Here is a 26,759-nt window from a genome sequence, read left to right as displayed (position 1 = left end):
TTTTTAAATAATATTTAAGCTACAGTTTTGTTTCTTCTAAGCATTATTAATGTTCAGCATTTTAGCTCCAGGTTTCAGTACAATCAATCTTTGAATTGCTAAGGTACCCATATAGTTGCAATAAAGTCCAACTTGAGGCCTAACAACACTAGCTACTACTGCCTAATGAGCACATAGCTACTTTCAAATAATATAAAACCTTTATCACCAGTATATCCCTTGAGTCTGCCATGAATTGGGTTCTGGATTTGCAGAGTTCCATTGTTATTCCTTCCAGTTCTGTTGAGGCGTTGTCACTCTGTGACATCATCTCTTCACAATGGCATCTGGATTCCCAGGAAGAACACCAACACCTCGACTTTTGCTTAGGGAAGGACTGAAGCCTAATACTGTGAGTAGGCACTGGGGCTGTGTTAAGGCTGGAAACTGCCCTGCTGGCCCTGCTCTCCCTGCCCCTGTTGTCCAGCAGTGCTCTGAAGCTGCAGAGCCCCTCCCCAGCCCTTTGTGCCGTGCTCCTGTTGCTGGGGCTGTCCTGGTGCAGTAGGGAGCACTGTGGGTGTGTCAGGGACAACCCAGCGCCTTGCCTGGCTGTGCCAGCAGAGCCAAGTGAAACCAATGGACAGCTGAAGCCCTCAGCATGGGCTTCTTCCTTCCCCTTTGCCACAGCCATTCCTTCTGTCAGGCTGGGCACTCACCTGTGCTGCTCTGACCATCCTGCCCTTGGGCACCCGGGCACGTGAGGGGGAAAGCTCAAACTCTGCCCAAAGCCTTGAGAGCCACAGCTGGTCCCAGCTGGAAGAGCTGCCAAGGCAGCTGTTCTCTCCCAGCTCCTGGGTGGGCACAGATGCAGCCCTGCAGGCAGCGCTGGATGGAGCCAGGGCCACAAAGGTCCCTTGCTGTCTGCAGCTCACTTGGCTGAAGATGCCCCACTGCTGAGGCTCTGCGAAGGAGATCCCTCTGTTTTCTTCTGTCCAGGGCTCTGTCAGCCCACACAGAGAAAACCAATGCTAATTAACAGAGAGAGCTAAAACTTGGACACATTCCTGTGCACCTCACTCTTGGTACAGCTTTTCTTGCTTGCTTCTCTTGGACTCAGCCAGCAGTGCTATCTCCTGGCTGTGAGTTTTGAGTGTTGTGCAGGGATGGAGTTTGGGCAGTTCTGAGAGCTCCTCCCCACTCTCTGAAAAGGTCACTGCCTCAATCCAATGAAAAGTAAGAGGAAACAAATGCCCAAAGAGCAGAAATCCCCAACCACGTCCCATCAAATCACAGAGAGACTCATGGGACACAGCCATGTGGTTGGAGTATGTGTATTGCACTCTGTATTATTAATTTATTGGTGCTAAGTATTTCAGCAGGAAACTTCCAGGGCTTCCAGAACTGTGCTAGTGGCTGTGATCACAAATTATTCATCAGTGCCACTTCTTCAAGGAAAGCCTTTCTGAACAAGTACATCTCTGACATTCTTGCTTTTTTTTTTTTTTTGGTTTTTTTTTTTTTTTTTTTTTTTGGTTTTTTTTTGCCTTTCAGCTGCTTCCCTCTAAGTTCCAGAGGGAGAAGTTGGTCAACAGAAAGCAGGAGGCCAGCACTGGGCAGAATTTTCTGCCCAGAATTGGCCCATGTGTAGACATGAGTGAGACTCGTCAAAAGGTAGCCTTTTCCTGCTCTTTTCCTTTCTGTTTCACATGAAGTTTGAAGAGGGTGTGTACTTGTGACAGGCTCACCTCCAGCAAAATACCTCAGTGTCCCGGTCCTGTTGTTATTGCAAACTGCTGGCAGTGATGGACTGGGAGTCCTGATCTTCACTAAGCCAACACAACTGACCTCTGCTGAAGCTGCTGGGCTGTGCTGGAGTGTAGCTGCCATTGCTAAAACCATGGGGGCAAGGCTGGGGACACAAAGACACAAAATTGCCATTTGCCATTCTCCTTCTGAAGGAGCCACCTCTTGCTTTGGTGTGGTCACCATCAGATGCTTGGGGTCACAGGATTCCCTCCACAGTGGCAAGTGTTGGCCTTTGAAGGCTGAGGATCTGCAGGAATCACTTCAGATTTAGCAAAACAAATTGCATTAATGCTTTGGGTTGTAACAATGTGTTGGACCCTGACGGGGTGTTAGATTTTTCAGGCTGCCAGATGTACAGGGGACTGGCCCTGGGCAGAAGGGAATGGATGTGCTTTGTCTGGATCAGTGCCTACTTAGAGGTGTGTTTAAAGCTGCTTTTCTGGCAGGACTGGCTCAGTATAAAGCACAGTCCAAAAGGGTAGGTGACCGAGGTGGGCTGTTGAGCAGCAAATTGGCAGCAAGCGACACAGAACACAATCCAGGTTAACGACTGCCCTGGAGAAGGGCGTTGGGAACACCTCAGGGAAAGGCACAACTAAGGGACAGTGTGCTGCGGCCACTCCCTTCAGCAGACTGTCTCCCGTGGAGTCACAGGAGACCTGCTTGTGTCTCTGGAGTAACAGCAGTGTGGCTGGAGAAGGGGAGAGTTTTCTTAAAGCAATGTCTCTGGTCCAGAAGCATTTGCTGTTGTTGTGTCATTCCAGACATGCCTCTACAGTGGTATTAAATAAGACAGCAATAATTACAAGAAAGCACCCATTTAAAGCTAATGGAAAAAGGAGATACCAACTCTACTCTTACCCAAGTTGCTGAGAAAATAACCGAACCTTATCCTCATTCAGCATTCACCTCACTTGTCTTTTTCCTGACTTCTGTAGTACTTTATTTTTGCCTTTACCTCTGTTAGAAAGGCAGTAACTTTTAAATGCAATGAAAGGGGACAAAATCATCAAAGCAAAAGAAAACTGTTTATTAGTAACCATGCAGCTGAGCTGGGCGTGTGTCTCCCTGCCCCCAGAGACAAGCAAACACACCTCCAACAAAAAGGCAATCTTTGTATCCCCTTTGTATCCGGCTGGACAGGTCCCTGTCCCCTTTCCCCTTGGAGGGGTACTGGGGAACTTCCACTCTCTATGACCAACAACTTTTCTGTCCCCTCCCCTCTCATCCTCCTTCCTTTTGGTCATGTCTTCAACCCCATCCCTGTCCCAGCTCACAGCAACACCCAACAAACCAACCTGAACAAACTACAAACAACACATAGAACCAACAAATTCCATTCTTTCACTTAAAAACCTTTTGGCTTCAGCCAAATATCACCTCATCTCTCACACCTCCTCTAGTACTGTTCTCTTCTTACTGATGCCTAAGTTCTAGATCAAAACAGGTATTTGCAGTTGTGTGGGCCTCAGTTTCCCTGTCTCAGAGTAAAGGATACCCCAAAATTGAATCTGATGTAAATTAGTGGGTTTTACTTACTCCATGAGTGCTCAGTCAGTGCTCCAGTGGGCACAGGGCTGTGCTTAAGGAAAGTGCTGCCTGGCATTCTAGAGAAGGAAAGATGGAGAAATAAAAAGAGCAACTTAGCTTGAGCCTGCTCTAAGCAGATCAAACAGTTCTTGATCAGCTCAGAGCAGAGGTGGGCGAGCCACTCTTTGCCCAGTGTGGGCAGGGCAGACGTGCTCCCCAAGAGTCTGTGCTTCACTGGGGATCAGTGTAAGGGATCCTTCATGAACCTTCCTCCCAGCAGCTGAACCTCTCCCTGCTCTCTCTCTCCTCTCCAGCTATCACCAGCTCCCCCAAAACCGAACGTGTTGGTGGTTTCCCCACCAGAGCTGGTATTTCACAACTTCGTTGCTCATGGGGTCTCTGAAATGGTGCTGACTCTCTTTAATCAAGACAAGGTAAGTGCTGGCACCTGGAGCTTAAACACTGTGCTGGAAAAGGAGAGTGCTGCCCTTCCCGAGTGTGCAGCAAAGCAAGTTATCTGCTGCAGCACATCCAGAAGAAAATGTCTCAGCACCTTTGTTCTGCAAGATTGTGGAAATTTTCCTGTGTTGGCAACTGTCCCCTGATTTTGGCCATGCCTTGATGGTATCTATCCCAAAAGAGTTTCCTGCCCTTGAAAGCTGGATTGATAGGAATGTTGAGGCCTGTACAGTTCCTACCTCCTCTCGAGCTTTGCCTTGAGTCTATACCACATCCTGAATCTCCTTGGTTAATCTTGGCTTCTGGTAGGAATCTCTGCCTCTCTCAGACTGTTTGGCTCCCTTTGTGCAGCTCACAGTCAGCTCAGGGGCTGAGTCTTCTCCACTTTATGCTGGAATCCCTTCTCATTAATGGCGCTGGCACTGCAGGAAACGTGTTCTGAAAGAGCCCTGCAATCAGACGGATGGAGCAGAAGCAGTGGCAGCCTTTAGGTGCCACTTCAGGCTCCTGCTAAATTTCATTCAGCTCTGCTAAGCTTTTCCAAAAGCAACACAGTGCTCTGCTTTCCCTTTGGAGAACCCCAGCACATCCAACGCTCCTGGAGGCTTCCACCTTCAGTTGTGATTGTTTTGCAGTTTCCCAAGAGAGTTGAGAGGGAAAAAGTTGAAAAATGTCTCCAGTTGTCTTCCAGTGTAAAGGGGAAAACGAAGACCATTGGAATTTTAGTCAGGGAAACATTTCTCAAATGAGCCTAGTGCCAAGAGTGGGCTGGTGGGAAGAGACAAGAGGGAGTCAAAATCATCTGGTTTAGACTTTTTGAGAGCATTTTGGTGTTCAGGTGTTGATGATACCTGTGTGCTAGAAAATGCATATTTGCTGTGTCTGTGAATCCCAGAGGGCAGAACCTGGCCTGCTGGCCGCAGGCAGGAATGCCCAACAGCCCAGCTTGCCTGCACAGGCAGCAAGAAGCCCTGGAGAGCCAAGACTGGCTTTTCATACTGGAACCACACTGTCAGTCAGTGCTGGTCATGTTTCTCCAGGCAGAAAATGCCTTTGAAGCCCACAGTCAATAGGCACAGCCTGTGTGTGTTTCCATCACTTTTGGCAAGCTGATTGCTCTCATGGTTTTAGGATTCTTCCTTGCTGCTCTACTGCCCATTTAAATTCTCTTTGCCATCTCCTTGTTTAAGGGATTGTCTTGCTGTGTTCCTTCTTTTGCTTTTCAGGTTTACTTTTATTCCCAGGAAGGCCACAATGGTTTGGTCTCCTCTCTTGCTGCTCTGCCTGCATGACTCTATCCCCAGAATGTCCCTACCCAAACCAGATCCGCTAGAAGGGAATTTTTTCCTTCCCCCAGGACAATTTGATGTTTTGCTTTCAGGTAGCACATTCCCCCCTGGAACACGACTGCATGGCTGTGTGCAGGCAGAAGCCAGCAGGTTTTCTGGCCTTGTGGAACATGCAGATGACTTGGCTCAGGTGCTCTGTCTCCATCCTGCTGGTGCTGACCTGCTTGGCCCTTCCTTCCCACCAGGCACTGCCCAACTGCCCCAGGCCACATTGCTGGAGCCAGACAGGAGGGATTCAAGCTCACCCTTGTGAATGATGTGCCTGTGCCTGCACAGCTGAAAGTCCTTTGGGAAAGGGGCCAAGGAGGGATGTCACCAGGGCATGCACAGGGCTCCTCTCGTCCTGTTTCCACAAGTGGCAAAGTCATCATTTCCTGTCTTTGCTGCAGATTGCTCGGATGGTGAAGGTCTCCATGGAGAGCAGCCCCTATTTCCAGCTGGCATGCCCCAGTGATGTGTACCACATCGTGCCACCGGGCGCCTCTGCCCCTGTGCGCATCCGCTTCACCCCCGACGAGAACAAGGTGAGGCTGGAGGGGCCAAAGCACACAATGATCTCCACAGCCATTGTCTTCCCTGCACTCTGGCTCCAGCCCATTGCATGCTGTGGGCTGGGCTCTAGGCCTGGGCAGGCAGCCTGCAGCAGCCAGTCACACCTTGGCACTGCTGGCAGGCACTGCAGCCGGGCCTGACAGGCTCTGTTTCCCCTCCCTGCACATCCCTGAGCATTGCCAAGGGAAGATGCACAGGGAACAGGATGAAAATGACAGAGAGGTGTTGACAGATGTTTGGCCATCTCTAGGTACAGTGGAAGGGGTTTCATTATTATGGAAAACACTTGAGGGACAAAGAGGTCAGAGAGCTTTCCTCCTTCCTGGCTGCCAACAGCCTCCCTGCCTCACCCTGGGCTGGAGCAAAGATGGTGCTTTTTCACCCCTCTGTTCTCCAGCCTTGCAGCTGTGCTGTCCCAGAGCACAAGTGAGCCTGGCACAGCTGCAGGGCCAGGGCAGAGGACGTGCTGTGCCCGTGAGCCCGGCCTGGCACAGGCACACTGGGCTCTGGGTGCCCTTGGTCAGCAGCAAGTTGCTGAGCTGCAGGGCACTTGGACACCTGCCTGAAGGAGCTGGTGTAGGGCAGGTACAACACCTGCAGGCAGAGCTGTGGGCCCAGAGCCCGTGGCAGTGACACTGCTGGGGCTCTGTCTTCATGCCTGGCACTGTGCTTGCTCTGTCAGCTGGCACCCATTATGTGCCAAAGGTGCTTCTGCATGGAGGTTTGAACAGCAGTGCTGAGGCCCTGGCAAGTCTGATCTCAGTGCTGGCATCTGGAGGCTTGTTCATACAGAAGGGTTTAGGACATGGCATGGGAGGGAGGAAGCCTTGCAGGCAAACAAAGAGAGGCTCTTTCCAACAGCATCCTGCAACCTCTTAGCACTGTTTTTCTCCTGACTTGGCTGGAGAGGCAAAGTTAGAGGGGAGTTCTAAGCCAACTGATGTTTCTACACCAGGCCAGAGGTGCAGGATCTCTTTGAGTGCAGCTGTTTTCTCATCTTCCTTTTGCTGCTTAGAGTCAGTTTAACACTTTGTCCTATTCTCAGACAGTGGGAATATAGAAACCTAAAGAGCAATGTCCTGTGTTCCCTAGCTCCATGTTCCTTAGAAGGAACATAGGAATTATTTAATAGCACTAAAATTTAGAGTAAAAATTATGGTGGCCTAGGGCAGTTCTCTGTATGACCCAAGTGACACAAGAGCTTAATGCCACTGGGATAGCTTTTGCAAAGTGCACTGGTGCCTTTAAAATGTGACTTAGTAGTAGAACTCAGTGTTCATTTTGGGGTGGAATAGGTAAATTGATGCCATGGATGAGTTACAGGAAATGGTTTTTCTTCTGTCATGGGGATGGCACTAAATGCCCTGTGCTGAGCCAGTTTCTTTTCCTGCAGAATTATTCCCATGAGCTCACCTGCATCACTGCCAAGGAGAAGATAGTTGTGCCAATTGAGGCCATCGGTGCTCGAGCTATCTTAGACTTCCCTGCACAGGTAGACTTCTTCAAGTGTCCAGTCAAGCACAGCACCCAGAAGACCCTGCTGGTTCGCAATGTCGGTAACCGGACAGCTCATTACCAGCTGAACACCCAGAGGTGAGGCAGCTCATCTGTCCTTGTGCAAAGGATATCACCTTTGGGTGATGGCAGAGTTGGGAAAGAGCAGCAAAAGGAACCAGAGCATCAGAGCTGCTGCCCTGCAGCCCTGGCTGGAAGTGAGCAGGACCTGTGGGGTTTGCCGTTGCTTCTCATGGTTTAAGCAGGATGCAGCCTTTGAGCTTTCTCTGTCCCAGATTTCCTGGAGGGTGCTGGAACATGTTGGTAGCTGGCTTGCACCCTCCTGAGCAGAAGCAGCTTCTGAAATGCTTACTCAGCACTGCCAGCCAAATAGACCCATTCTCTTGGAGGCCACAGGCACGTGGCTTTCCAGTGGTCCCTGCATCAGATGCCCAACATGATCTGGGCTGTGGGCAGCTGGTGCAGTTCCTGTTACTAAAGCTGCTCCGATTTCCCTTGTCACCTCAGGGCATCAGTTGCCTCTTCCGTTCCATGATGAACCTTTGAAAGCTGTTGTTGCATTGTTGTTATTATATTCTTTAAAGCATCCATACCTTCTCACTTCTGTTCTCTGTAGTGCAATTCTTCATATCTTCTCAGGGGCTCCTCCAGGGCTCTCGACCCACCCCTTTTATCCCAGCTACCTTTACGAGCCACAGCTGCTGCCCAACTAAGGCCTTCGCAGCTGTAGCTCATTTAGAAAAGCTAGGACTCACTTATCTAATACATAGGACTCTCACTACGTTTCAGTTATTGTATTCTCAATACATATATTCAGGCCCCCACAGAAAGCCAGTTTAAAATTTCAAACAGATTATTTAAATAAATCTCTGAATAAGACTGTGCCCCCTTTCATTGAAATTTCTTTTTGAATACTCTGAAGTTCCTGTCTTTCTGTTGTTTCTTTTAGGTTTGTGTTAAATGTTTTCCAAAAGATCATGAAGTCTTCATTGGGAGCTTTCATGAAGGTCGAGCTCCTCTAATGCCTCTCAATATACCACATGCCCATAGGTATATGCACAGGTGTATAGGAAATAGAAGACATTTAGGGAATATGTGAAAAGCAATTGGGCTGATTTAGAAGATAAAAGTATAGAATAATTTCTGCTGGAAATCATCTGAGCAGACACAGTGCTCAAAGCAAGAGCAGTGTCTGGGGATTGCAAGGTGCCATTGGGAGATCTGGACCTGTCTTTAGATGCCATACAAGAAAACAAACATACCAATGGACCTAGTTAAAAAGCAGAAGAAAACAACCTATTACAACCCCCTCCATAGCTTATCTTTTCTGCCTGTTGGGTGCAATGGTGATTCATTGAAAGGGCAGCTCTAACAGGATGAGAACTGTCTTAAGGAAAAGCTCACAATTAACAGATAAAAGGCCAAAATTTAACCTGCCAGCCCCATCTCTTGGCAGTGGTTTTCATTTGGTTATTACAGTGTCAGGGATGTCTCATTCACAGCTCTTCTATCTGTGGGCTCAGGGAACAGCTTAGTGATGTTGGCTGAAATGCAGAGGAGTAGAGAGATGACTGCTACAGCAGGAACAGAGGAGTCTGGTGGGTACAGCCCAGGGATGTAGGAGATGCAGGGGCTGATTTGCACTCAGCATTTCAGTCCTGAAACTGAGTCCTGGACTTGGCTGGATCCTCTTCTCCTGATAATTTGAAAAGAGGATGATACCTTCTTTCTCAGGCAACCCCTGAAGTCACCCCCCAGGAGTGTCATTCCCATCCTGCCATCTGAGGGGGAAGGGAATGGAATGTAGTGCTGAAGTGTGCCCATGGATTCCCTTAACTGACAGCTTCTCTGTTCTGGTGGAATTTCTGGCAAAAGAATAAGATTAATAATCCTGTGCCTTGCCCCCAGCAGGCACTGATCCCCCCAGCCCCAGCAGGGACCTGCAGCAGTGCTGGCGTCAGCCCCGGGGCAGATGCAAGAGCATGTGCACCCATCTGGCTCTGGGGCTGCTGGGGCCTTGTCTTTCCTTCCCTCCCTCCAAAGTCTCATGTCCAGCACATGAACATTGCTGGCCCAAGGCTTCTCCATCAGCCAGTGATGTTCTCACCAGTGGGAATGGGAACAGCCCAGCCCATCATTGCAGCAAGAGGTCCTTCATGAGCTGAACCTGAAGCAAGTGACATGAAAAAAGCTCAGCTTGCCAGATGTTCTCTTTATTTTTGTGTGTGATGCATTCATCACCAAACTGCCCAGAACACACTTTTAAGTGACAGATTGACCACCAGCAAAGCACCAAGGCCAGCAAAGCACCAAGGCCAGGAACTTTTGTTTCCTCAGTGGGGGTGTAGAGGAGCACAAAGCCCAGCAGCTGCTGGGCAGGAGCACATTTCCCTTGAGCTGTCCCTGAGCATCAAAGCACAGAGTCTTGTGCTTGTCAGGCAAGAGCTCTTTACCTGGTAACCAATCCTGATTGCTCCTGTTAAATCCAAAGTGCACCAACACATTTGCATTAACATTTCCAACATGTTGAACAGAGTTTCTCTGCTGGGCCAACCAAACAGTTACCAGCCTGCATGACAAACCCACAGCCCCAGACTGCATTGCTGGTAAATACACAGAAACCTCCTGTTCTGCTTCCTTGATGTGCTCCTGCTAATGGTGCTTCATTTAGCTGGGATGGCATCCTTCAGACTGTAAATGGATCCTCCTTTTTGCTTTCCATGTCACTCTATTGCTCTAATCTGCATTTGCACTCTTTCAGGGTTTTGACTGCTCCTTCTCTTAGAGCAGCTTTCATTGAAATGCTGATAAAATGTGCCCGTTTTAGGCTAAATCAGGATGTTTTCAAGGCAAAATAAACCAAAGAATCACACTGCAAATTCAACTGTAACTATTCCTTGGTCTTCAAGGAAAAGTTCCTTCTCCCTGTCTGATTCCTAGGCTGTAATATCCCAGGACAGGTAGTGCCCTAACCTTTGCATCTCCTGAGATGAGGTTCATAGGCAGCAGGAAAAGAGAAATTCCTGAGGCAGTCAGTGTCAAGTTATGCATGCAGATAGCGCTGAACCCTCTCTGTGCTCTTCACAAACCATTCTCTGATGGGATTGCTGGCAGTGGGACCCTTGAGTCTCCCTGCAGAGAGTTGGATGCAGAGTATGGGGGAGATGAGGTCATTTTACCCCCAGGATCTTATGAGGGCTGGATCTCCTCAGCTGTGGCTCAGTGGCTGTTTGTGACCCTGTCTGTTCTGCCTTCTGCTGCCTGTGCTTGGTTTGCTCCCTGCTTGCCCAAGGGAGCTGCAGTGCAGAAGGAATCTCATGTCCAGGTGTCCCCCCAGCCCTGATCCCTCTCTTTGTTCATGCAGTCCTTTCTCTGTGGTGCCGACCTCAGGAATTCTGGGCGCTGGTGACGCCATGCCGGTGACAGTGACATTTCACGCACTGACCAACGGGGACCATTTTGGGTCCCTGTGCTGCAACACAGGTGAGTGCTGGGCCCTGCATGGGCACAGGACAGTTCTCCACCATGGCTCCCTGTTGTCCCTCCCCCTGCATTCCCTCTAGAGGTGCCTCCCCTGTTCAGCTTTACCCCAAAGAAAACTGAAAACTCCTTGATGTTCAGGGGCTTGAGAAAGTGGATTCCCTCTAACGGGCAAAGATTTTTGACTCCTGTTTTGCTGGGAGTTGCTGAGTGGAGGAAGGAGGATCCCTGATGCTCCACTACCATGTGGCTATGCCTGGTGAAGTTTTATTTTATTCCTGGGCAGTGCTGTGTGTAAAGTCTCCATCAGACTCTCTCCAATGCAGTGGATTTCTTGGACACCTCTATCCCATATGCTGCTTCTCCACTGGCTTGTAACACATACTTTTTCTATGTGGCCCTTACACATATATGTAGTTTCTGTCTAATAACATTTTCAGGCCCTCAAGTTCCTGTTTGGTGACAAATCAAGACAAATTTTTCCCTGTGCCCATTTCCCAGGCTGTTCATGGTGTTACAAACCTCACATCTATCTCCCATTTGATTTCTAGACTAAGGAATCCCATTTCAGTCTTGATTAGAAGCTGCTCTGTACTTACTATTCTTTCCTTTGTCCCTTTTTTATTTGATGTGCAATGGTTCAGCTTGGTTTTTGAGATCAGAACAATGTAAAATATTTCAAGACTGATGTGACTGTGGGTTTGGACAGGGAGATGATGATGATTTTCATGGTGTTCATTTTAGAGTGGTTTGTCATATTGCAGAGCCAGGCTGGTTGTGTTTCCTGACCTGTGTCCCCTCCTGCTGTGGGCTGTCACTTCACTTGTTCCTCTGGGCCTCCTTTTGCTGCCCACCTGCCTCCAGGCATATTTGCTGGTCAGCAACAAGGGATCCAAGGGATCAGGAGAGACAGGAGTCTCGTGGGATGCCTAGGGAGACCCTGGGCAAGGCAGGACTGAACAGGGCTCCTCAGCCCTGTCACCTGAAGGACTTGGATGCAGAAATCCCAGTGATCTGGGTGGGTGGCCAGAGCACACTGACCAGTCTCACTGTCCATACTGTCACCTTGGGGCCAAATCTCTACAAACACTCTCAGAAATAAGGGCTTTAAGGAGCTGCCCAGGACATCCTCACACTCTACACACAGAGCTGTCAGGATGTGACAAATGGACTGATCCAAAGAACTCCTCATTCAGATAAAAACTGTGACTTCTTCTTGTGTGCCCTGTGGTTTGTTCTGTTCCTTGTGCTTCCATCAGCCAGTGACCTGAGCAAAGACACCCCTTTGCTTTGTTCCAGATGAACAAATTATCCACACAAAGCTCCATGGAAAAGCTGTAGATATTGATGTTGAGTTAAGCACAGATTCCGTGGAGGCTGGCAAGACTTTCATCACCAAGTCACACCAGACAACCGTGTTCATCGAAAACAAGAGTAACATCACAGCACACTTCCAGTGGAAGGCTCTTCCTTCTGAGGCAGAAGAGAATGAAGAGAAGAGGAGGTTGGTTTGAAAGATGCATTTCAGTGAGATATATGGCCCAAGACTGAAACTAATGTGTGGCCTCAGGGGGGTGTTGGTGCTTTTGAATGGTTTGGGCCAAGTAAACCATCCCTGGCACTAGGGTGTGTGTCCCTGGGTTTCAGGAGCTCAGCACTCAGCATTCCAGTTCCATTTATACTCTAACCAGGAATGGCATTTTGGGAAGGAAAGGTTTATTGCAATGACTGGATTTCCTCAGGTTCTAATTGGGCTCTTGTCTCTCTAATCTTCTTCCTACGTGACCTGGCAACATCTCCCCTTCCCAGGGAAGTGCTGCAGTGGGTGCTCTGTGACCTTTATCTGCATCCCCGGAGCAGCTCAGTGGGAGGAAAAGCCAGCTGAGGTGGTCGGTGGATTCTGCCTCAGTTTTGGCAGAGGCTTTGAGCCAGGAGGTTTCTCTGGAGGGATGCTGGCTTTGGAAACCTCTCCTGAGCTTGCAAGTGTGGGCTGAAACTCCCTGCTGTGCCAATGAACAGCAAGTTATCCTGTGATCCATGTGGGACCCTCGTGGCTTGGGCTCAGCCTTTGCTGGGGAGCTGCTGCTGCTCCTCCCCAAGTGCTTTGCTCTCCTGCACTCCCACTTCTCTCTGCAAATATGTGGCTCATGAAACCATCTGCTGGTCTTGTCTCTCCCTGTGGCTGCAGGCAGTGTCGTTTGCTGCCCCCGCTGCGTGAGGTCAGGCTGGAAAACTTCATGGAGGAGAAAGAAGTAGAGAAGGAGCAGGGCTTTTCTGAAGATCACACTACCCTCCTGAGAAGCAGGGTCCAGGAAAAAAAGGCAAAGGTGCAAGAAGATCCCCTGCTCTTCTCCACTGACATTTTTTTCATTGAGCCAATGGTAAGTGACAGCTGAGAACCTCATTTTCTTCCTCCTCCTCTTCCTCTTCCTCCTCCCAAGCACCCTTTCCCTGGCTGCAGTCACTGGGCAGATCCTCAGCTGGCCCCATGTGCTGGCAGGGAGCACATGGAGTTTCTGGAGCGGCTGCAGAGCTCCCTGCTCAAAGCATTTGTGCCCTGCAGGCTCGAGGCAGGGCTGGGAGCCTGACAAAGCCCAGCTCTGCTGCCAGGCTGGAGCTCAAGGCCCAGCCTGCGTGTCCTTGCAGTGTCCCAGGGAGCAGTTCCTGTAGGCAGGGGCTCTCCCCACACGTGGGGCTCAGCAGAGGCTACTAGAGCACTGCCAGCTCACACACTGACCTGAAGCTTGCAATGGTTCCCTGGCCAAAGGAGGCCAAATTCAGCCCACAGTTAATGACAGAAATGCCAATCCCCTCCTGTAACCATGCCTTGCACTATTTCTGAGTGTCCCTTCCAGTGCCATCTGTGAGCCTGGACACAAGGGTGGAAGGCTGAAATGGGCCTTTGGAGTTCTCCTGCACACAGGGACAGAAAACCTCTTCCTTTTCTGGTGATGCAAGCAAACTGCCACGTGCTCCCATCAACCAGAGCCCTGATTCTGAGTACTGGCATTGTGAGAGATGATGAATGCCTGGTGTCTGCACAGAGCAAAATCCCTTCTCATCTTGGAGTGAAGCCCAGAATAATCCCAACTTCTCTTTCTTTCAAAACAGTTTAACTAATATCTGTATTTCAAGGAAGGGGACCATGTTCTCTTCTTGGTTACTCCTATGGCCCATCTAAGGCCAAGAGCCACCAGTGCACAGTGGAAGTTACATCCCATGGAGCTGACAGCAGCATGATGGGACCAAGAGCTTGTGTCAGAGCAGCAGGAATATTGTGGAGAGTGGGAGCTGATCAGCTGAGCATTGAGAACTTCTGTGTTGAGCTGGGTTTGGAGGCTTTCCTTGGCTCCTGTGTTGTTCACTCATCACTGATGCTCTCAATCAAGGCCTACAGGCCTGTGGTTGGAAACAAGAAATGTCAAGTTTGAAGAGCAATGTTTTGCTGTCTCTTTCTGTTGTAGGAGGGAGAAATTGGGCCCAATTGTTCGGCTGAAATCAAGGTGACCTTCGAACCCCTGGAAACACTGGAGTATCGAAGTGTGGCTTACTGCAGCATCTCAGGTGCAGCTCCTTTGCCCTGCTTCTCTCCCTCTCAGTGAAGCCATGGTGCCAGCCTGAGCCCACTGGGCTCCCATGGAACTGCTGGGAAGAGTCCCTGGTCAGCAGGGCAGTGCTGGCACATTCCCACTGGCCCTGCAGCTTCCAGGGAGTCTCCTGTGCAAGGCCAGGGCTCAGAACAGCCCAGGCAATGCAGGGAGAGGTTTCATGCCATGGCTTTGCCAGCATTTCCTCAAAGGCCAGAGAGCTCCAGAGCAGAACAGCTTTAGTGAACAAGCACTCAGCCCCTGCAGGCCCCTGGCCTCCAGGATGGGTCCATTTGCCATGGATCCATCATCAGGTGGTAGGAGCTGAATCAGAAATGGGCTCCCTGAGCCTGGATCACCTCCCAGTGCCCAGACAGCAGCAGAGCAGAGGTGGCTGAGCCCCACTGAGCCTGGGCTGTTGGTAGAAGGAGCACCCTTGGCCAGCCCCTGCTTCTCTCCCTGGGTGGGAGTTGTCACCTTGCAGCTCTCAGTCTGTGGAAACAGAACACAGTGCTGAGTGGCAGAAGGGGAGCACTTGGGCAACAAAGGCCTGTGCTCCTGGGCCAGGTAGTTTGGTAATTGCCAAACTCTTCATGAGCTTTGTGCCTTCACTGAAGGGATTTCAAAGCTCCTCTAGGTGCACAGGAAGGAAACCACAGAATCACAGTATGTTAAGGGTGGAGTGGACCTTAAAGATCATCTAGTCCCAAGGCCCCTGACATGGGCAGGGACACCTCCCCGTAGACCAGGTAGCTCGAAGCATGACTGCATCCAGCTCAGAGTCAGGGATAAGCACTGAGGCACCCTGGAAAATCCAGTGGAACAGAGGGAATGATTGTACTGAAATGGACATCTCTCCCCAGGCCGTGAGATGAGGCTGCCCCTGCGCCTCAGAGGGGAAGGCCAAGGACCCTTAGTTGAATTCAGCATCCCTACACTGAACCTCGGGAATGTTTTTGTCTACACCCCCTATGTCTATGAGGTGAGCAGCAGGGCTTGGGATGGATCCTGATGGCTCCTGAAGCAGCAGCAAGCCTGGTGGAGCTGTGGAATTCCTGCCAACCTGGGCACTTGTGAGCAGGGAATATTTGATGTACTGCTCAAACCTGGGGAGGTCAGAAAGGTGTGTCTGTTGTTCCTGAAGCCCCAGTCCCTGCTTTTGGGCAGCCTTCCTTAGGGATCAGCTGGGAGGCTTCCTGCAAAACAACCCCTTGGCACATTAAACCAACACTGCCTCAAAAAGCTGCATGTTCAGAGGCTTTTGTGGCAGTGCCAGACACAAGGCCCCTTTGGACTGGGCTCTGCAGAAGCAGCTGCAACAAACTGGCTGCCTTTGACCTTCAGCCCACTGCAAACAGCTTCCAGTCAAGTGTCCCTGCCTATTCCTGGAAGTTACAGGAAAGCCATCCAGCCTCCTGGCTCAGTGCTGGCCCTTGCAAAGAGTTTGGGAGTTCTTTCCCTTGCTGACCAGTCCCTCACCACACTTCAGCCTTGGTGCATTTCTGGCTCTAGAAGGAGAAAAGTGTTCCTGGGAATAAAGCAAAGAATTTTTCTATCTATTTTCCTCGCCCCCAGTAGTGTCAAGTTTGCAAAAAACTCATGAGAGCAACTGAAAGAAGTAGAAAAGGAGGCCCTATGTCATGCCAGACACTTTCAAAAGCGTGGCTGGGGAAGGGAAAGACACACTGAGTTTTCTTACCAAAAGATGGTGCTGTCTGTACATTTTGATGCTGATGCCTCATTCTCAATGAATTGTTTTCATGGTATGGGAAAAGGTGAATGAGTAGATGGTGCTGTTGGAGCTGTGCTCACTGGGGCAGCAGCAGCTCTGGGCTGTTTCACTGCGCAGCTGCAATGACCCCGTTCAGGGCTCTCAGGGCCAGCTCTCCATGAGCTTGGTGCTGCTGAGCAGAGGGGCACTGCTCTGTGTCCATGGGATAAGCCCAGGGTGACTGCAGTTCTGTGGAGTTGCCAGTGCTTTGCATGAAAACCCAAAGGCAGAACTTGTCCTGTTGTATCTTTTGACTTCTGCCATTCAGCAGCACAAAGCATCTTCTGCCTTTTCTGGGTGTTCATTGCATCATTAGACAATAACTCACAAGAAGGGAAGATTCCACATGTATTTCCATTTTGCTTTCTTGCTTCTGCAGGTGAACCTGATTAACCAAGGAGCTCTTGATGCTCCTTTCACCTATATCCCTTCAACCACAGAGGTGGACTTCCATTTCAAGTTTAAGCCCGAGCAGGGCATCATTCCAGCAGGTGGGACCCAGACTATTCAGGTCTCCTTTGATGCCACCGTGCTGGGGAGCTTTGAGAAAGAATTTCAGTTCAGTGTGGCTGGATTTCCTAGACCTGTGATCCTGACCATCAGGTAAGGACCCTGGGAGCTGGGTGGGCACATCTGTAGCTGTCTCTGGGACATCCCCCACCTGCCTCATCCTGGGGTCGAGCAGACAAAAAAGGTGTTGCCTGAGGTCTGAATCTCTGCTGTGATCCTGGCATTGCCTTAGTGTGAGGCTGCCTGCTGCCCTGTTGGTACCCAGGAGCTGCAATGACTCCTCCCTGCGGGGGATCTCCCTCTGCCTTGGGCCATGGCAGGCAGTGGGATGGATCAGCTTTGGGCAGCAGCTGCTCTGGGATGTCCCACCTGAACACCCAGCAAGGCCCCCAGGGTTTTGGAGATGGGCCAGCCTGGGTCATTCTGCAGCAGCAGCAACAGTGTTTGTAAAAACTCCTGTTAATAATCCATGCCAGATGGGCAGCAGCAGCCTCAGCTCCCCTCTCCCAGCCATGCTGTGGGGACAAGCTGTGCTCCCAGCTCCTGTGCACAGAGGGCTCTGGTGCCTCCTTTGCACAGCCAGCAAAGGGCTGATGTGGGAGTCAGGAACTGTGCAGCAGGAACTGTGCCAAGGACTTGGGCACCATCCCATGGGCTGGTGCCATGGCAAGAGACAATCCTGGCCCAGCCAAAGGGAGAAGGGCGGATCATAGGGGAGGCAGAGCTCAGTGCTCAGCACCACAGCAGCGTGAGGCCTTGTCCCTGCCAGCCTGAGCCATGTGCTGCTGGGATAATGCAGTGGAAGCAGGAGAGCTGATGCTGGCTGCTCTGCAGTTTGGAGCTGGGCTGCTGCTCTTGGGAGGCACTGGCTCAAGGCAGTCAAGGAATGAAAACAATCTGCGCTTGATTATACCAATAAGATTAGGGAGATGGACAAAAAGGAACAAGGAAGTTATTACTTAGCAAGAGAAAAGTGGTGAGTGCGTCTGCCATAGTGGAAAAGCAATGATGCTGGCTTTGTTTTGGGAGGAAAAGTGCTGCTTTTTAGTTTGGAAATCAAGAGGGAACCTTTCACCATCAAATAATTGATTCTCCTCTGTCCCTCCCCCAAACTGGTCATGGGATGTTTCTGCATAAGCAGCTTTCTCCTTGAGCAAGGGCAGCTGTCTCTTGTTGAGATGTGCAGAGCAGAGCCAGGGGCAGTCCTGTGAGTACAACACAAGGCACAGTTCACTGCTCCTTGATTTTGAACCAAAAGGCAGAGTGGGCATTGATTGGCATCAATACATGAAATCAACTGGCGAATGTTGTGCACCTTCAAGTGCTGATTTCAGTGGATGTTGGTGACTTTTGGAGTGTGTCTGCTGAGTTCAAGGACAGGTGAGGTGGTGTGCTAGATTCAGGACAGCCTTGTTTGGTTGTTGCAGCTACTGCTCTTGGCTGTGCCAGCTGTGCACTGCTGACAAGTTGGTCCTTTTCTCTAGGATTCATCTGTGCCCTGGGCAGAACTGTTGCTGCTCTTTTCAGAGCATGCTCTTTTCTGTTGCTGCTCCCCTGCATTCATGTCTCAGAACTCTGTCTGTAATGTGTGGGTCAAACTCTCCTGAGAAAACTCCTCTATGGGAACAGCAGTTCCAGCTAAGAAGTAGCAAAGCAGGGAACCTGTGGCTGGAAAGGCTGCTTACAGAAGTTTGTGGGGACACCTTGATGTCCATCCCATTGCAGCTGGGGAAACTGAGGCACAGAGCCATGGTGGGGTGTGTGTTCAGGGTCCTTCATGGGACCACCAACATCCTGGGGGCTTCTCCTGCCTGCCCATCACGGGCTGTTGGCTGCTGCCACTTGGCTTGAGCTGCCTCCTGTGCCCAGGGCCCTGTGCTGAGCACACGGGGCTGTGTTGGTTGGGAACCCAGGGTGCCCTGAGTCCAGGTTTTGTGTCCCCAAGCCACAACAGCCGGACCTTTGCAATGCCTTTAACTGAGCCATTTCCTGCTCTGTCCTCGCCATCCAGGGGCAGCGTCACTGGACCGGATTTACAGTTCGATGTCCCTGAGCTTGACTTCGGGGACATCTCCTTTGGTGAGTGTTCCCTGGGCTGGGACACAGTGTCAGGGATCTGTGCCTTCCAACATAAAAGCACCCCTCACTCATGGTCTGCCACAGCAGCCTCTTCAGGCTGCGAACTGCAGGGCTGCTCCTGCCTCAGGGGGCATTTTGCCATTGTGAGATCGAATAGAACCACAGAATAGAAAGTCAGTATTTTCTGGTGTCTCTGTCCTGTTTTAAAAGACAGATGTCTGTCTAGAAAGGTGGGAATCTTCTTAAATGGAAAGATGACGCCCCTCCCTCCAAATTATTATACCCTTGAAATTACAGGGCTCCCAGACAAAACTATGGGAAAAGGAATAACAGTTCTTTCCTAGACTATATCAGGACAGCCCAGACAAGAAGGCAAGAACAGACGTTTCCCCGCCGCCAAGCCCCGTTTTCCCCCTTTGATGTAGTTGTGATCACAGCAAGAGGAGCTGTGGGCTCTGGCAGGGCAGTGATGCCCTCCCAGCCCGCACGGGCAGGGAAGGAAGGAGGGAGGGAAGGACGGAAATGCTCCTTTTGCAAACTCCCAAAGGGCAGGGGGATGTGGGCAGTGCCGAGCAGCAGCAGGCAGGAGCGGGGCAGGCTTCCATCCATGGCCACACAAGAAAAGTCCAGCCAAAAGGCCACTCCATCATCTCTCCCCCCACAGAAGAGTCTTCTCCACTTCCCTCGTGGCTCATCTCATCTCATCTCATCTCATCTCAGTCTTCTCATTCAGCTCCAGGAGGATCAGTATTTGTAAGGTTTCTATCATGCAAGAAAAGGGTTAAAAATTCCAGTCTCTGCCTGTCCGGAGCTCTGGAGCTCCCATGCTGCCCTGACGGGCACCTTCTCGCCGCATCTCCCCCTTCTCCTTCTCAGCCGGCTGCTACCAAATTCAGACACCGTCTCTTTCTCTCTCTCTCTCTCTGGGGGGAGTGTTACTGCCCAATATCTCTTGGTGCTCCTCCACCCTTCCATCCTCAAGGGCCTCTTCACTCCCATCTCTGTCCAGGCCCAGGCCTACCGCATGGCTGCCCCTCCCCTGCCCAGCAGCAGCAGCTGGACGGGGGAGGGAGATCTGACCTTTATTCCCGCCGAAGTCCCAAGAGAGCCTCCCAGGGGCGCAGCTCTGCTTTTAACCCCTGTGTGTTCTCAGAGGTGTATACAAATCTCAGTGGCCAAACCAGGTGCCAATATTAAAATCTGAGAACCTATTGGTGCATATCCACAGCATATCCCAGAAAACCTACTTCCTGTCAATGTCAAACCACCACACCATCACAAAGAGAGAAGCTTGCAGTGTTCAGCAGGGTTAGGAGTGGGTGTTTTCAAGGCTGCAGTCTGGAATCAGTGTCAAAGGGAACTAAGTGACAATTAATTCCTCATGCAACTTCTTGGTGAGCTGTAGTTCAGATAATAAAGAGCTAAACTCACACTTTCATTCTGCCAGGATATTCCCACCAGGAGTCATGCCATGATGAGTGCCTAAATGGATATTTGTGTCCTTTTCTAGGCTTTCCCTATACCCAGAGCTGCCGCCTCACTAACAACTCCGTGGTGCCTGTGACGTTCAAGCTCCGCATGGCGCATGATGGCATGCAGCCAGCTGTTGACAGCCTTGATCAAATACACAAAGAAGGTGACCCATCCTGGAGGAAGGGAATTAATTTCTGTGTGGAGCCAAGGGAGTTCACAATTAATCCCAGCCAAGGGACCATCCTCCCCCAGGGACACCAGGATATTGAGGTATGGGAAGAATCCAGCCACAGACGCTTCAGCACCAGGGCTGAAGCTTCACTGCAGTGTGGGAGGGCTTTAGCTCTGGTGCCAGCTTTGAGCATCCTGGGAGTGAGAGATCTGCACTGCTGGGAGGCCTCTGCTAGCTGGGTTACCTGGGATGTTCCTCAGGGAGCACTGTTTTGTTTCCAAAATCATACACTGAGATCAGTACCATATAGTCAAGTACTGAAGCCATTCTTGTGTTTTTGAGAGCAATTTCTTTGATTGAAGATGGGCAGAGCAAGGATGAGGGCAGAAGGTGTCTATTAGGGAGATGTCATTGTATAAAGCAGTTAGCTTTTCTTCTTGGTCTCATTTCTCCTCTCCTGGGGAGCAGAATGATTTGTGTTCACTGCACGGATCTCCAGTGGAGACAAAAAACACTGCAGCCATGTGTTGCGGTTCGAATTTATTTTATCAATTCCTTGTTCTGTTGTAGCCCCATGTTCTCCCTGAGTTGGCCCACCCGTGTTTTACCCTCCCTCAAAGTTGTCCCTTATCCCATTCCCTGCCCCTTGTTCCAGCTCTTTCCCTGCCTGTCAAGGCAACCCAGCCGCTTTTGTTCCCAAACCTTCTTTGCTACTTTAACCTCAGGCCGATCCCTGATTGCAATATCCCTTTAGAATTCCCCTGTTCCTGGAGACCCCATTGGCCCCTGTGAGCCATCCTCTTCACCCACTACCCCAAGTGGTCCCAGACACTTGATGTAATCCCCTCAGTGCTCCTCTGAGGATTCCCTACTGGTTTGCTGTTTGTATCCACCCCCTGATTTGTGTCTGTACAAAAGCCCTTGCACAGGAGTGTCCAGGGCTCTTTTGCCTCTGATCCCTTTATTTGGAATAAACCCTTTCTTGTGGAACTTCAAGACAGAGAGCCTCCTCCTTTCTCCTCTGCCTGGTCCCTGTCGTGGCTTGTCTCTTGCACTGCAGAGCAAGGTGCTCTAAGGATTCTGCCTCTGGTAAATGCCCACCCTGAGGCAGTTCCCCACTCCTGGCATGGTGCCAGAGTTCTAAGAGCTAGCCCGGGCTCTGGGTACTATGGCAGCCATGAACTGCCCAACACCTGCTGTGCCACACTTTGCCCTCAGCCTCCTGCTGTAAAGCTGAACTCATTCTGTTCAAGTCAGATTTCCTCTGCATTTATGTCATTGTAGTCAGATGAGAAGTTGGCCCCTTAATTTGAATACAGTGGTCTGTAGAGCTTTAGTCTAATGTTTTAATGAAGCTGACCTATGCTGTGATAGCAAGGTGTGTTTGACAAATCTGGTATTGCCAGAAGGCTTTTGCTACTCTGAGACTGTGCTCTCTACACATGGACCAGCAGAAGAATTAAGGCCAAATCCTCCCTCAAGAACTGGAGAATATCACATGTGAGTAATGAGCTTTTGTAAGGAAGAATTTACTGTTCTTCTCTTCTACCAGGTGACCCTCTGTTCCAACACCGTGATGGACTTCTACAGAAGATTGCTGGTGGATCTGGAGGGTTTTGGTGAGGGAGTGGCATCAGTGGTCATCGTAGCCAGGTACCAGCCCTTCCCTGGCCTCCCCCAGGCACTGCCTTGCCCAGGCTTTGCTGGCTGCAGCTCCCAAGGAGAAGTGCTGGTTAATGCCCTCATGTTGTGCCAGCTGGACATGAGAACAGCAGTGCTTGGACAGCAGCCTGTGGTGAAAAGCACCTCTGCTCACAGCCCAGCATGGTCCTGGGCTCTTTTCTAAAGGGACCAGGAATGATATCATTTATTGGCCTGGGTGTTGGTGCTTGAGGTGGAACAAATTTCCCGAGGGCCCCCTCTCCTTCTCCCTGCAAGGGATGGAGTTGTGCTGGTTGTAGCCACTGTGCATTGGTTTGGGACACACCAAGCAGCCTGCTGAGAGTCAGGCTCTGGTTCTGTTCATGAGGGCACGTGACAGGGGAAAGTGGCTCCCAGCAAGAGTGGTAAGGGCAGGGTCTTACGAGGGGATAGCAGCCCTTGATGTGGCAGGTCAGGTCCACTTTTTCTCCTTCCCTGTGCTTCCCATTTTGAGCTTTAGTTAAACCAAAAGTTGTTCTGGCTGCCGCAGAATTTCACCCTGCTGTGCTTCTGTGGGTGTCAGTTTAATGCCAAGAGGGATGCAGTTCCCTGGTGCTGTTCCCTCTCCCAGGCAGAGGCAGTCAGTGCCTGGGCTGCGATTTTGTCAAGCAAATGGAGCTGGGGAGTCAGTGCCCGGAGCTGTGGAGTGAAGGAGCCAGGGAGCTGCAGGGCCTGGGAGGGCGTGGGTGATCAGCCCCTCTGTGGGGCAGCTGCTGTCTCGTGCCCTCCAAGGCTGGGGCCAACAGCTGAGTTCTCAGGCAGGGCAACAGCACCATTGGAGAGAAGAGAGTAATTTTTACTGAGACACTAGAGTTGTGTGTTCCTTGAGCCTTAGTGAGCACTGGTCCTTGTTGGGAAGGCTCCCCCAGAGCTCATGGATCACCGGGACTGTTCCAGGAGTCCTTGCAAGCCTTCTTGGGTAAAGGAGGGGCTGAGGCAGCTGTGGGGCAAAGTGCTCTGCCTGGGGCACTTGGCAGCCTCTGGGTGCTGCCTCTCAGGGTTTGCCCCTCCTTGACAAGATATGTTGGAGTGGGAAGAGGTAGAAGGCAATTTATCCCTGTAGGGCTGTTAAAGGCCCATTTGACAGTGACCAATGTGTTCTGCTCCATTTCACAATCTTTGGGGGTAAATGTTCTTCATTCTCTCAGTATCTCTGATTCCCTTGGGGTCATCTCTTTCCCCAGATGTCTTGTTCCTGAGCTGCATGTGTACCCCCAAATCCTTCGGTACCACGAGTGCCACCTGAAGGTGCCATACGAGAAGAAGCTTTCCATTAGGAACCTCAGTAATGTTCCTGGCTGCTACGGGCTTATTCCCCAGGTTTGGCATCATATCCACCTGCTCCTGTCAAATATTATTGGGGAGATTATTAGGGGAAAAAAGGGGTTTGGATAAGACCTTGCTGGTTTCTATTCAGTCTTAAAGATCTGCTGAGAACAGGATCCTACCTGAATGCAAACTTTAGGATGCAGTTTAAGGAAACAGTTTATGTTCTAGTCTTCAGGGTGTTTTCTTGTGGGAGATCTTAGAGGGTTGTGAAAAGCTGCTGCATCCACAGACACCAGTGCCTGTGCTGGCAGCCTCCTTGCAGGATCCCCTGGGAGTGCTACGCCTACAATTCTTGCAGCTTGTTTGTGCCTTTTACCTTTGTCCTGAGGAGTTTTAAACATGTGTGTACGTTGCTGTTGCAGTGGATGTTAAGGAGTCTAAAGTTTCTTCAGAGGTCCCTCTGAAGTTGCATTTCATTCTGTCCCTTCCAGAAACGGGAGGAGGACTCTCCTGTGCTCTACAGCAGCCCCAAGCCCTGTGGGATTGTCCAGCCTTACAGCACTGCAGAGATCCCAGTTATAATCGAAGTGCAGACAGTGGGCGAGCATCGCACCAAGGTTCTTGTCGGTGTTTTCGGGGATGCGAGACACCCACGGGTGAGTGCAAGGGGAGATGTGAGCCTGTGTGCAACTGCTCCTGGAATGGTGCACAGGGGACAGGGATTCTGCCAGGGAAAACAGCCACAGGCTGCTGTGGAGAAGGGCAGGAGGGATGGGTGGCACAAACAGCCCGTGCCTCATAGGTGGTGTTCTCAATGTCTGACACAGAAGGTAGTTCATCTAAGCTGGAATTGAGGGTAGTTTTAGTTAATTAATCTTTAAAACGCTGTTAAATTTGGAAACATCTGTTTTGAAGTGTCATCTTTCTGAGCACAAAAGAAGATGTCAGAAGACTTCTGGGAATCTTGAGCTTTCTGTAAAAGAAAGGAAAGCTGGGATTTGAAGAGTGGTTGCAAGGATTTAAACTGATATTAAAACATAATGAAATGATGATGCCAAATTCCCTGGATGGCACCAAACATCTGAGCCTGGGCCATTGTGGCACTGCATGTAAATCAGTGAACAGGAAGGACAGGCAATGCAGGCTGTGCCAGGGAGCCTGAAGTTTGACAAAAGAGTTGCTTTCAACTATCAGGCTGCTTACCTTAAAGAGGAGGGTTTCTCCCCACCAGAATAGCCAGTTGTTTAACTGTCAGCCTGGTCTAAACTAGAGATTTCTTGCAGAGCTTTTACCTTTGGGCCAATAATTTGTAGTTTGAAAGGTTCTCTTACCTTAATCCTTTTAAATTTGGAGGTGAACCTGTGTTTTTCTTTTCCCACAAAAGCCCAGCATTTCAGCTGGAGTGTGGTAGCTGTCCCTAAAGCAATAACTTGAGCAGGGTTGAGCTGTTTAAGCTTTTTAAAGTTTCCCTGTTGTGGTTTGTTTTGTGTGGATTTCTAATCTTTCTTGCCTGCATCCTGGAACAGGGAGTAGAATTATGGAGCTCTGTAGAGCTGGCAGAAGTCTACCCAAGTCCAACTCTGTTAGAGTTTGGCAGGATCCCAGCTCTACAACCCGCTTCACAAAGCTTTAGCCTCTTCAACAAAGGTCTTGTCCCTACAGACTTCAGGCTAGAAATGGTAAGTATCTGTGTGGGCTGTTTTCCAGGGAAATGGACTGGTCAGTAGCAGCCATGACTTGGTTTTTAAATGCAAGATTTCCATATTGCCCTGTGTGAGAGGAGGCAAGATACTCCAATATTCCCTCTGAGCAAGGCAAGAGGAACCTGGCTCTGGAGTGGTTTTAGCTGGGGCACCCCTCAGTGAAGTCAGGTGCAGAGATGTTGGAGCAGAAATTAATCTGGGTTGTGTTGACAAGTTCTCTCTTAATTTTATCTTTTGTCTTTAGCTCTGTGTGTCACATTTTGGAGCTCCGAGATCAAGAGAAACCTGTGGTCCTTTGCTCCCCAGAGCATGGGTTTCACTGTGGTTTCCCTGTCCCATCTGCATTTGCTTTGTGCCAAACTGCTGTTAATAGTAGAGAGCAGGGTGTGAGCTCTGTCCTCAGACTGCTGGTGGGGAGGCAATTTTCACACCTGCTGGGGGTCAAGCCATCTGGGCTGTCCACACAAAGACAAGTGTGGGGGTTGTGCACCCCCAGCCTGTGATCTCTGTGCTATTGAAGAGCATCTTTGGGGAGCAGCTGCGGAGAAAGGCTGTTTAATGTGTGGGGGCTGCAGAGGGCAGAAGGAGCTGGGGCTGCTCCCCTGGCAGGGGGAGCAGGGCTGGTGCAGCCAGGAAGGGCTTGTAGGCTGGGCCTGGGGCTGGCTGGGATGTCTGCTGCAGGGGGAGATCTGTGAGGGGCTTGAGGTTTGTTCTTCTTCATGCTGGGTGTGTTGAACTTGTGGAGCTGGATAAAACCTGATGCTGTGGACTTGTTTGGTCTGTGGATAAAGCATCAGGCCATGTGGGAGAGTCCAGCCACAGCTTCCTGGGCCAAGGAGGAGGGGTGTGAATTTTCCTCTTGCTGCTTTCCCAGCTGTTTGGGAGATAAATGTTATTCTGAAGCAAGGGTTTTTTCCAGGGCAGCTTTCTCTGACTCCACAATGGAGTTGTGCTTTCAGCCTCTGCAGGGAGCAGTGCACCTTGGCTGGGTGCTCATGGTGTGTAAAGGTTGGGTTTCACGTGCTCCTGCCAGGGCCAGACCTGCAGAGCTGTGTCTGTACAGCTGTGCTGGTGCAAGGCCTTTCCCCCCTCCTTTGGGCACCTTCCAGCTCCCTTGCTCAGTCCATGAAGTCCATGAGAAAGCAGATGACAAGAGTTCTTGGGAAGAGTGGGCCATGGCCACAGAGCACATGTTGTCCAGTTTTCTTTCTGCTTCCTGCTTTCCTGCTCTGCTATAAGCATTTAGAGGTGACTTTTCCAAAGCAGAGGGCCCTGGGGCACCTCTCTACAGCGAATGATTGGTGGGGAGTGTGGGGGCTTCAGTCCTTCAGGGGGAGTTGAGAAGCACTGATGGCCCCTTGGGAAAGAATAATTTGGTGTTGGGGTTCTGCTTACCTGGTTTTGCAGAGATATTTTCTTCAGGCTCTCAGCAGTGTCCTCCAGCCATGTGGTTTCTGCAGTGGGATTTGAGCAGTCCTGATTTCCTCTGGCCTTGAGCCTTTGTGAGAGGCCAGGAGAGAGAAAGCAGCTTTCCTTGGCCCACACTGCAGTGAAAGACTGGGGAAGGAACACTCTCCTGAGGATAAGCATCCCTTGGGTTGGGCAAAACGGGTTAATTGGGTGAGTCCCTAAAAGGAGGGGAAAATACAGGTTGTATGAGCTCTGCTGTTGCCCAGTACTGTAGCTTAACTTCAGGGAGATTAAGCCTTCAGGATTTGTATCCTCCCCTCTTTAGTCTTTCCTTTTCTTATATCCCACAAGACACCAGGGTGTGTGGTTTCCATTCTAAATGCACATTATGTTTGTCTTACAGGCTTCCAAATC

At 50.5% G+C, this 26,759-nt stretch overlaps 1 protein-coding gene across 1 annotated transcript; it reads left to right on the top strand.

The window, feature by feature from the left end:
* The first annotated feature begins 20,150 nt into the window (after positions 1 to 20,150).
* Positions 20,151 to 24,578, top strand: LOC141730804 (hydrocephalus-inducing protein-like). Its single transcript, XM_074551105.1, has 4 exons — positions 20,151 to 20,360; positions 21,815 to 21,915; positions 23,148 to 23,283; positions 23,724 to 24,578. The coding sequence occupies exons 1-4, from the start codon at positions 20,196 to 20,198 to the stop codon at positions 24,084 to 24,086; spliced, it is 765 nt and encodes a 254-aa protein (XP_074407206.1). The 5' UTR covers positions 20,151 to 20,195; the 3' UTR covers positions 24,087 to 24,578.
* Positions 24,579 to 26,759: the final 2,181 nt, after the last annotated feature.

Source organism: Zonotrichia albicollis, chromosome 13 (genome assembly GCF_047830755.1).
Source record: "Zonotrichia albicollis isolate bZonAlb1 chromosome 13, bZonAlb1.hap1, whole genome shotgun sequence".
Taxonomy (NCBI): domain Eukaryota; kingdom Metazoa; phylum Chordata; class Aves; order Passeriformes; family Passerellidae; genus Zonotrichia; species Zonotrichia albicollis.
This window is presented reverse-complemented; position numbering and strand designations above follow the sequence as displayed.